The sequence below is a fragment of the Dermacentor andersoni genome, chromosome 2 (genome assembly GCF_023375885.2).
Source record: "Dermacentor andersoni chromosome 2, qqDerAnde1_hic_scaffold, whole genome shotgun sequence".
Lineage (NCBI taxonomy): Eukaryota > Metazoa > Arthropoda > Arachnida > Ixodida > Ixodidae > Dermacentor > Dermacentor andersoni.
Window position 1 is genome coordinate 134,836,575 of NC_092815.1, and position 11,874 is coordinate 134,848,448.

The 11,874-nt window shown below is 42.4% G+C and overlaps 1 protein-coding gene across 1 annotated transcript in view; it reads right to left on the reverse strand.

Moving 5' to 3' along the window:
* LOC126540684 (integral membrane protein 2B) overlaps nt 1-11,762 on the reverse strand; it is a 35,492-nt gene extending 23,730 nt beyond the window's left edge. The window contains exons 1-2 of the mRNA XM_050187521.3: nt 11,434-11,762; nt 4,384-4,545 (exon numbers count right to left, since the gene is read on the reverse strand). Coding sequence (XP_050043478.1) covers nt 4,384-4,545; nt 11,434-11,514 — 243 coding nt within the window. The 5' untranslated portion in view covers nt 11,515-11,762. The remainder of the gene's footprint in view (nt 1-4,383; nt 4,546-11,433) is intronic.
* Nucleotides 11,763-11,874: the final 112 nt, after the last annotated feature.

An 11,874-nucleotide genomic window follows, 5' to 3' on the forward strand; every position in this document is an offset into this window, starting at 1 on the left:
TATTTTGCGATCACCGCGCTGTTCGATATATCGAGGTTCGACTGTACTTGTAAATATTACGCATGACAATGGAAGATGTGTGCTATCATAGGCTGTCTGGCACATGTCATAGCTACACAGAGTAACAGTGCAAAGATAGGACGTGCTAAGGCCGAAACATCACTTCATCTACGACTAATGCTAACTCTGTCCTTTAAATCCGCTTTAACACAATAACTACTGTGTATATTTTATTGTCAAAGGCTTAGAATACTACACATATATAAATGGCCGCAAACGCAGAGCTCCGGTGCCACCACTACAAGGGCAGGTGTTGTCTGCTTGGCTTTATGCAACAACTTGATTTCATGGCTCTTTGCCATGAACTTGTGAATGATTACCTTGTTGTTTAGTAAGCTTAGGCATAGCTTGAAGCCAGATGAGGAAGCACCTTTTACTGTTAACAGTTGCACCAAGGCTCTGTTCCAATTATTATAAAAGACATCTTTTCTAACACTGGCTAGAAACAATATATGTAGTATATAGGGTGTTTTTTTTTTTATTTTAAGTGAACCAACCTTTTTAAAAATTGCCTATGGCAAATAGCGCAATTCTAACCCTTGATCTAAATTACTTGATGAGGGGGCCATTGGTAGAGCATTGCACGCGTAATGCAGACGTGGGATTGTTCCCCACCTGCGGCAAGTTGTTTTTTCATCCACTTTCAATTCCATTAACTCATAACTTCTTTATTTCAATTACTCAGTACAAGTAATTTGCACGGTGTTGTCCTTGGTGTCTTTGTTTGATGGTTTCTTATGATATGATTAATAAAAATTGGGCCCCTCGGTTAAGCCCCTTTCTTCTCGTTCAATGAGGGGGACCTTACTTCTGTGAGAAATCAAAATGTTCTATCGAATAATTAACATAATAACACTAATTACCTATTTAATTATTAACTTTACACCACACATTTTAATCTACTAAATGTAGCCACTGAGTTCACACGGCATATATACCTGGAACGAATTCTCTGGCCAGAACCAGTTCTGAGATCTTAACTCTTTAATATGTCCATCAAAATGCATTGGTGTTTCAGTTACTTTTGTGCTTCAATGCATAAAACAACGGTTTCTTAGAAAAGTTACTGGAACACTAATGCATTTCATCGAACACTTTGAAAATTAATATCCTAAAACTGGTGCGGCCCAGAGGATTCGCCATGCAGACTCAGCGGCTATAATTAGTAGAGTAAATTTGTGGCATAAAGTAATTAACTTAAAAGTTAAATAGCATACTTATGTTATTTATTCAATTGAACATTTTGATTACTCTTAGAAGTAATGGTTGCCTCATCGAGTAATATAGATCAATGATTAGAATTGTGCTACCTGCCCTAGGCAATCTTTAAAAAATTTGGTTCACCTAAAAAAATACACCCTCTATAGTTAGTGCGCCTTACTAGTTTGCTGTAGTACAAGTACAGTCTTATAATGTGCATGATGGACACAGAATCATTTCATCAAAATCACTTTTGGGTCCACTACCTTGGTGCTGCATTCTTTGAGATTACATTTACTATTACGACAGTGCTCACAGTACCAAACAAATAACTACAGGTAACAGTCATCATCAGCTTAAACCCTTAAGGGATCCTGAAACCTCAGCTTGATATTAATGATTGTCACTTTTTGGCTTATGATGAACCTACTTTATCATAGGTATTTTGTCACTAGTTAAATGGCTTGTTGCATATGCAGATGGCAGCAGACATTCTACAGATTTTCCTACATAACTTGAGCCAAGACTTCAAAAATGAAAGACATTAAAAGGCAGGTTACAAAGTTACGTGACAGGGCATAGCGCCCCATCACTCCCCTGTGGCCACTTGCTTGTTCAACCATTGCATGCTTGAGTACAGCACAATACCAGTGCACAAGCACCCCATCACGTTTTTTTTTTTATTCGTATTTCACGGGCTTTCTTCGACATGTGAAAAAAATAACTACGCGAGACATAGTGTGTAGAGAACAATTTATTAGGTGTGTAGGCAATCGTGACGGCAACCCACAAGCCGTTCCATCATCCCTACATTTATTTTGGCAGAAGGGAGAAGGTGGCAAGTGGAGTGGTGGCTGTGGCGACCAGCGTAGCAGGCTCTTAGTACAGACTAGTGAACGCTATGTCTTGTGCCGCGAGCATGTGCCGCCCAACTTGATTCTTTTCTTCATTTGTAACCGGTGCCAAGGTGCCCGCTGCAAGCGCCTACCAAAGCGCCCCACGTTGTGGCATCAGCAGGAGCTACAGGTGGTTTATGAATGTGCTCTACAACTTTATGTATGACATTTGTGGTCTTAAGCTATTAACGAAAAAGCTGTGTAATTAAATGTAATTAAAGATTTACTTATGGAAAAAATAAGAAATAGGTCGAGTTACTCTAGGCTATTTATTGCCAACAACACCAGTTCAGTTCAGTTCGATTCCCATCCAAAGTGCCTTTTTTTTTTAAGTCTTGGCTCAAGTAACGTGGAACAACCTTTATACCTCCATAGCTTTTATTGAATCAGATTTTCCACACTATTTCAGTGGCAGATCTAGGGCAGCCTCCAAGGGAGGACCTTTATCAAAGTGTACAGACAAGAGAGGGAGGATGAGGGAAGGACTCGTTGCATGCTTAGTAATATCAGTCCTAAAGCGCCAGCATTCTCAAGGGTTGAGGTCAGTGCAGTATTTGCAGTTATATTTGTGTGTTCTCAACATGTCATTAAGTCAGATCATGTAACAAAAACGAGCCATCATGGTACAGCTCCTGAAGCAAGAGAGTGAGAGAGAGAGAAAAGGGAAGAAAATGAACCCCAAAAGAAGTACGATGGACCCCTTTCTGAATTCACATGTGAGCTTCCTTCCCTGCACTGCTTATTTGGCCTACTACTGGTGGAACCAATCATGATCTAAATGATGGCAAAATGCTAGCTGCACTGCTGGGGCTTAATTGTCACTTGTGCATGGTTTCATAACATGAGCAACTCCTACACTTTCCTTGTGGCAAGACGAGCAAACTGCGCTCGTATATGTGGACTGCGAAAATGACTGTCTCCACCAGCTTGGCAGACTGCCTGGCAAAAAAACTAGCTTTACAATTATGAAGCAGGTTTATTGAACTGGGATTCTTAAATGTTGGTGTTTTATTAATTTTATGAGTGATGAAGCAATATTTAGCAAGCACACATTGAGTTGCCCAAAATAACTATACAAGTTGTGAAAGACAGCTACATTTGACAACATATCCATCTGAGAGGTGAAAGAACCCATAACAGCGACTACTATAAAAACATAGGGACTGTTGCGTACCTTTAGGTACATCTAGCTACATATGAGTAGTACCTAGGTACTTTCCAGCACTTGTAGATAGAAAGAGGTGCAACCACAAGGCAGTTGCTATGGGCCGCAACAGTCTTTCAATGCAGACAATGCTGGTAAAACTGGCAATCTTAATGCAGATTACATCCAGGTCATACTGCTGCATGAATGGATGTTTTTCTCATGTGTACTTTGGCTGCCCTGCAATGCTTCGCAGACCCCATAATATACTCATATACAGACTCGGTGGCATAGCCAGGGGGTGGCACACTGGGCACCACACTCATTCAAAGGAATTTCTGAGGATTAAAAGAAACTTGCTTCAAGGCCCCTTTAAAATTCAACAGAAAAACAGTGCTCCTAGGAATAGCAGGGACATGTCATTTTGGAAGTGCAATGAAGAAGTTTGAATCCAGTTAAGCAGACACTTGAAAACAACTACAAGCAAAACACCTCAAAGCAATTATTTGCATTTCCTAAAATCATCAAACTATTCTTAAAGCAATGCAATGCTGGCTAAAATGTAGGCATGGTTTGTTTACCTATGTGTCTTGGAAGCAGGATACAGACATGAAGACTGTCTCCCGCCAAATAAATGGAAATCGAGACTTGAAAAAATACTTCACCTGACAAACTGAGCATTGATCCTTAGTGTCACATTACAATGCTGTACTGGGTCGGCAGTGCTGTTATTTATGCAGGACACCCATAAAGTCTAACACTCTACATGCCAAGATTTCACACCACAAAGCTGGTTTCACAGTATGACTAACCTCTTTTTGATGGCTATTGTACAACCTAGCCCTGAAATATGATATGCAACTGTTCAACCATACAATCTAGCACTGAAACATAGCCGGGGCTAGGGTAGGCAACATAGGGAGAAAATGTGCTAGCTGAGCTGCATCACACAGGGCTGCATGCATTTTTATGGTCTTTTCTTGTTCATATTTTTTTTACTGCATAGGCCTTGTGGCAAATTCCCCTAATAACAATAAGAAGAAGAAGAAGAAAAGGGGAGGAGGAGGAGCAAAGCTGACAAACCTTGTAGTGTGTGAACTGGCGATAAAGGTACACGCCACCAACAATGCCTGTCGCCAGCACCAGGAATGCAGTGAAAAAGACGCACAGTGTTGTGGTTGTGCTTACGCGACGGGCGCGCATAGTCACTATCACAGGGCTGCCTTCCACATCGCCTTCGTTGCCCTGCAGCATTTTGAAAAGAAGGTCAGTGGGGCAGAAATGCAGAAAACATTGTATGCATTCTAACTATCGGACAAGCCTTCTTCATTATACGTAGTGACAACATGAACCCCATACCAACCCTGAATCCTTTCTGCACAGGTAATATCGGAACCATAATGTACTCTGAGAATGCATCTCATTTTTGGTAGTGTGGCCAACGTCTTTTAAAAGAAAGATCCAATCACATTAGATACCTTGCCAGAGAGAGGCAACAAATGTTTCTACCAGCAATATCAAGTTTGGACACTTCAACCATGAAAGGCTGCATATACTTGCACAAGATCAGTAGCTAACATAATGGCTCTTTAGGTCGGCTGTACTATGTCCTTTTACTATCTATCTTGCGCTGTACAAAAGCAACAGAATTTGAAAACAAAGTGGAAACTAACAAAACCAAGAAGCAGTAAGTAAGTAGTTTTCCCTAATGTTTCGCAATAACATTAATGAACATATACACACCACACACACACACACACACACTTCTGTCACTCGTGTATCAAACTCACTGCCAGACAATTATGTTAAGGGTGTGCCAATGTGAAATCAGTACTCAAGCAATGATTACAGCAGCTGTTTGGTTTCTGACCCAGCCGCCTAATATTTGCTATGCACTTCTCCCCTTCAAAAAACATGCCCTTCTGCAAGTTCTTTTTAAAGTAAAAAAAAAAGAAAACTAATTTTGTGGTCATGAATATGTTGTTTATTTATTTATTTACCCTCAGGGCCTTTGGGGCATTACAGTCGGGGTGGGTACATGGTTGGACAAGAACAGAATCCAAAGTTGCGAATGAAATCAAGAAAAAAAAAGAAAAGCAAAACAAAGCACACACATACAAAAGGCACATAGTGCAGGGCTTTAAAAAGATACATATTCAAAGTACAAAGATAAGCAAATGTGGTCAAGCTACACATGCAGAAAATTTTTCATCGCATCTTTGAAGGCCACAGGATCTTCTATGCAGGCAATGGATGGGGGCAGGTGGTTCCAATCTATTGAAGTTTTCGGCAAGAAAGAGTGCAGAAATAGGTTTGTAAGGCAGAATGCAGCGTGAACAATGTCTTGATAACCAAGCTGGTTCGGACACGAGCTCACTTTTTAGAAATGGGTTAGTGAAATAAATTTTGTGAAGTAAACAGACAGGAAAGCTTCCTTCAAACATGTTAGTTAGGTAGACCTAGTTCCGATTTCATTAAGGAAACAGTCGCAGTATGGGCATAGTTAGATAGAATGAAAGATGCTGCACGATATTGAACTGCTTCAATATTGCTGCTTTGATTTGAACTGCTCCTTACATATTGGTTTTCGCCATACATAGTCTCAATATAAAGAATGCAACTTTTCCAGATTATATCGTAAGAAAATTGAATTTAGATGCACCTTCCGCAGACCTCTAGTAGACGTATGTACAATCCACTACAAATTGCATTAGTGCATCTTTGCTTGCTCTGTTACATTCAATTGTGTAGACATATTTGGTACAATTTTGCTGCAGGTTTCTTTACCAGGACAAAATTTAAAAGGTCAAGTATTAGCATACTTGTTAGATATTTCACTCAAAACAAAGTGACTGAGAGTAGCCCAGATCATCATACATGACTCAATCTTGTCTGCTTAACCCTTTAATGACGAGGTATATAAGTATCCAGAAAAAAAATGTTGAATTTCTATCTAAATATGCAGAACACTTCAAAAATAAGCATAACCGACAAAACAACAAAATATTTAGCAAAAGCTTTTTAAGCAATGAAAAAAAAAAGAAGAAAACAGGCAGGAAACCTGAAGTGGGATTCACCCCAAGCCACCTAAGGCTTCATTTTCAATTTGTATAGACAGCTCTCATCCTATGTGAACTATAGGTGTACATTACATTTGCTTTACATCACACGTGTGACACCACTGCAACTGGATATGCTGCATCAGCCTGTTTCCTCTGACCTTGCTTTCACAAGACAATGAGTCGCATGCCAAACTTTTTCCTTGCCCAGTGTTCCTGCTCTAAACAAACAAATGACATTTGATGCCTGTCATTCAGTGTTGGCTGAAGACATTTAGCAAGAAACTTCGTACTCAACACTGAAACATTCTTTTTGGTATGGTGCCTGTAGGCAATACTCGTCAATAAAGGGTTAAGCAAAAGTGCATAGATAAGTTAGCACAAACAAGTGTGCAGTTGGAATGTATACACACCATGTACACAACTCTACATGTGTCATCTTCTTTATATTCCTTTTTATTTCATGTAGAGCAGCAGTCCAGAGACTTTAGTTCCTTAAGCCTGACTGTTATCTTCGCCTATCCTTCATTAGAGCTTTCGCTGCACAAAACTTTGGAAGCCTTTTACAAAGACACACTAAAAGTTTACAACACCAAATGGGAACTTATAATCAAGGGAGGCTGCAGAGCACAAGTGGAAGAAATTTTTTTTGTTTTAAATCATCGCCCAAGCACTGTGCACAGATGGTTAACCAGCAAAGCTCAAATGTGCAGCCCTGGTGTTTGTCACTAGGTTAATCCTGACGGTTCATTAAACGATGGCTTGGTGGACTGCCAGGTCCTCGGTACACAAGTGCTGCTTGTGCTTGGCTGCACGAGCCTGTTCGTGTGCCCGGGCTGCAGCATCGGCATGGTGTACACAATCTCGTTCCCATATGACACGTGGCCTACGTATTTCGGAGCCGGAGAGAAACTGCTGCACATGCGCTCGGCTACGACGGAGAGCAACGACGTCACTACTGGTGCAGCTAATCCAACACCACCTAGATAGCAACAGGCCTTTTTGCTATGTTACCTGGCCCGACTACTATAGAACTTAATGGGGATGCTCCCGAATAGGCAATAGTGATTTTGACGTCGCCGCTTTTCATCACGCCAGCCTTGTCAATGGAAATTTCGGGCCATGTAGCGTGATGTCATGGATCAGAGTAAACAGGCCTTATGCTATTTAGGTGGTGTTGGCTAATCGCGAGGCTCTGTATCTTTTTTCTTTTTTTTTTCACGCACGTACATGGGGTTGACCCGGAGGAGTTTTCGGCATACAGGCGACCGACAGATGGACGCACAGATGAATTGGCTAGTCATATACAGCTTCTCTGTAAAAAGCTGCCTCTCCTACAGTACTTGATGAAGCACTTTCAACAAAGTTTTCTTCAAGAGTTATAAAGTGCAAGACAGTTCTTGCACTGACAGACACGGACATAGAAAGTGGGCACAGGACACACGAAGCACTTCACGTACCTTGTACCTCCTTTCTATGTTTATGTCTGTAAGCACAGAAACCATTTTGCAATGCCTAACCAACTCGCCCAAATCGCCACTGATTGGAGTTATCAAGTGTCATGTGCCATGACTTCCAAAATAATATCACTAGCTATTATTAATTGGAACTAATGACAGCCCTTAGAGCAGCAGTGATAAAGAAACAAGTGCAAGTTCAGGGAGGGCACAGCTGGATGTTCCACCAAGATAATCGGTCTAGGCGTACCATGGCTTCGCACACTGTCCCAAACTAAGACACCATGGTAGAGCCAACTCCACAACACGTTTTATGTCTTAAGTTAAAATCCCCTTTAAAAGTCACCCATTTCGATCTACTGGCATCCCTAAAGAAAAGTTACTAGCAAAGCAACACTGCATTGCAAATCAAAAGTTCCATGAAGTTCCTTCGGTAAAAGAGCAGTCTTATTGATTAGGTTCAGGAGAGAACTATTTGAAATGCAACAGAATTTTCACATCTCTAGTTAATTGCACCCAATTTATACATATAAATGTCAGAAGCTTTTGACACAGACTTTGTACGTGTTATTCAGTTTAATTTTCTGTGCCATGGGTGCTCAGTTGCATTTGAGAACCAGAAAGGCTTAGTTGATCTTTCACTTTACCAAAATTAGTAGCAAAAAGGAAGAGCAGTATGGTAGTCCTACATTTCATCAAATATCATCTGACAAGAAAAGAGAATAACTGCAAGAAATATTAAGAAAAAAGGAAGGTGCAGCATCATGTTTGTTTCAATTATTATTCTCTTGCCAAACAATCTCTATCTTCATACTCAAGACTACTTTCCTTCATCAAACAACCATGGACATACAGTACTTTCAAACATGTCAGGCAATGTAGCTCATTACTGACCATTGTCATGACACAATGAAATTACACTTTACCTAGTTAACCAAGCACGACACAAAGGTTGGCTGCCCTAGTTACTACCCTTCAACCAGTTAAAATACAAGTGCTACATTAAGGCAATGCCACACATTTTTCACCTCTGCTGCGGCCTTTATTTATTAAAGACAAGCACAGAAACCACTACAGAGATCCAAGACTCGGAGTGGTAATGCTATATTTAAATCAAACAGTGCCAATAAGCTCCAAGTTTTACATGACCACACTGTAAGTGGCAATGATGGCATCGATCCTCTGAAGATGTGGTGGTTTTCTGTAACTAAACTTCAATTCTCAAATGTGGTAAACTTTGTCTGGCAGATGTTTGGATATACAATCAGTTTTGGAGAAAGTCATGTTGTCAATGGGGGCTTGAAACCCTATGTTTATACAAGCTGGCAACACAGCCTGTGCTAAAGTTTTGTGCCCAGGACAATTTTGTTCTCAAGCGACATAAACATAGTTAAAATTCAAATTCTGGAGTATTGCGTGCCAAAACCACAATCCAAGTATGAGGTGCATGCCATAGCGGGGTACTTTGGATTAATTTTGACCACCTGGCCAGAGTTATTTAAAGGGGCACCTGGATATAAGTAAATGGGCAATCTTGCATTTCACACTTACAGATATGCCGCCAAAGTACATGAAAACTGAAAATGCTTTCTGTTTTACTAAGCCCTAGCTGTGTTTTGTTTGACAGAAACTCCCCACAGACACAGTTTGATGCTGCACAGAAAATAGCATGCAGTCTGCATTCTTTCTTGCAAGCCAAGCAGCATGTCGATTCTTTGCATAAGGTTGTTCTGTTGCCTAAAAAAATTTTTCTTTGTAGAACTTGTCAGCAGTCTGTGTTTTGTGATGACAGCTCTCATATACCATTAAATTTTAATAGGCATAATGAAAACAAAAAGTGAACAGATGAATCACAGATAAGTGAAGGCATCCTGGAACTCAAAATGGCAAAAAAGTTTGTCACAGCTCAATTTTACATATGCAAAGATTATATTCAGCTATGCAAATTGCTTAACAGACTGTTTTGGTGAGACTCATTATTCTCTCTAGTCATCTAATACGGATGTCACAAGGCGCACTTTTGATCGCTATCAAGCCCGATCCGGATCGAATTTCTCGGTCGTGATTGGCTCCTTTGCACAAAATGCGCGAGAGAGCCAATCGAAGTCGAGAATTTCGATTGGGATCGGTCCCGATCGCGATCAGAAGTGTACATGTGACACCGGTATAAGAAACAGCACGAAGGTATTTGATCTTGCTCAACTGTAGTAGACCCTTTGTGTGATTTCATTAAATGTAACGTCAGAGGATTGCGAAAGCGTAACTACCTAAACATGGAGAAAAAAGTGCAAAGTCTGACATGTACAATGATTTTGCTACAAAGGTCGAAAACACAAGCGGAAAACCTACAGTACAGTATACATTATGAGACACTTGCAGCAGCACTCGTACCGCGAATTTTTTTACACACCTAACGACTGCTCATTGGAAAGATAGACGCAGGGTCGATTCGCGCAGCTGAAAGCTTGCCAAGGCTGATATTTGAAGCTACCGCTTAAGACACCAGAGCGCTTGAACGCGATCCGCCCTTTCGTACGCCTCAACGACACGAACCATCTGCATGCATTCACCGCGACATTCACGGCGCTCGAGCACCAAGTTGGTGATATGGCGCGCTGCACGCGCTCTCGAAAGCTGCAGACGTTGCCGGCAGCCTCATCTGCAATGCGGAGTGTTGCAAAAAAATATATATCGCAAGCGCTTCGTGGAGTACGTGCACGGCATGTCCTCTTGGCAAGGGCGCAACACGCCGGCGACCGTGCGTTGTCGACATCGGTATTTTGGCCGTGGCGCGAGCAGTGCGGCACGAACAGCAGCAGAGCGTCGCGGAACTCCTGCTGTTCTCAAAATAAGTGATACTTCACGAATGAGGCAGCAACCTCTGAGGCATCCTCGTTTTCGCCGCAGAGGCGCTACAAATGCAGTGCAGTGAAGTCAAAAGAGCGGAGCCCGAGGCGGACTGGGCCACAGTCCAAAAGTGCCGGGTTCCAGACTACGCAGACAGTTCCTGCTGGTCAACGTGCCGGTGTATTCGGAGTAGTGCAGGGAAACCGTCTCTGCACCACGCGTACTGGCAGAAACCTCGAATGGCCAACTCGATACCGTGCCGCGGAAGGCCGAACAAATGCTTTTAATTGTTTTGTTGACGCCAACTACGCTTTGAAAGGCTGACAAATCAACGGAAAAAAGAGAAGAGCTCGAAAGAACAGCTGTAAAAGAGAGAGAAAGAAACTAATAAAATGCAAGCGAACACGAGACAACAGAAACCACTCCGAAAGGAAACTGCCATTGCCTTTACTTTTCGATGCAGCCTCAATTGGTACGTAAATTTTGTAAAAAAACGTTGGCGACTGGCCTGACGCGCCAAGCATAGCGACAACGACAACGCGAATTGCGCTGGTCCGAAACAAACAGTGCATTCCTAACATTACGTAAGCGCAGTCAGTTGCCACGGCTGACGCTTCGTGCGTGTTTGCGAGGATAACGCGCAGCCGACCCAGTGCACTCGCGCGCCCACTTCCTCCGTCTGTTCGGCCACAGCGGAAGCGAAAACCAGTCATATCGGCAACAGGGGTAGCAACTGCGTCGATATCCTTTTTAGCGTAAGCCTAACTCACCGACTCGTGCTGAACGAGAGGCTTGGCCTGTGGCGACTTGGCCAGCTTCTTTTCCGTCAAAGGCTGGGTGATGATCGTCATCTTGCGATGATGCCCGCTGTCAGTGCGGCACACGGATTATCGAAGCAACGAATCGGAAGGATTGGGTTACAACGCACAACAGCAGTAAATGCGCTATCGACGGCGCCCAGCAGCACGGCAAACGCGCAAACTCTACTCTCGGCGCCCGACGGCGGCTATCCTCCGCTTCGATTTGTTTGTTTCTGCTTTGCAAGCACTACGCCGAACACTCCGCTCGCGGTGCTTCGCGGTTGAAGAAGCTGGGTCTGCCCGCGGGAGGCTGAGGCAGCTGAGGCGCTAAGTACCGAGAAATGTACCGAGACTAGCGCACATGGGGAAATGTAGGGAATTATGAGCGGCAGCAATGCTTTGCAACTAACG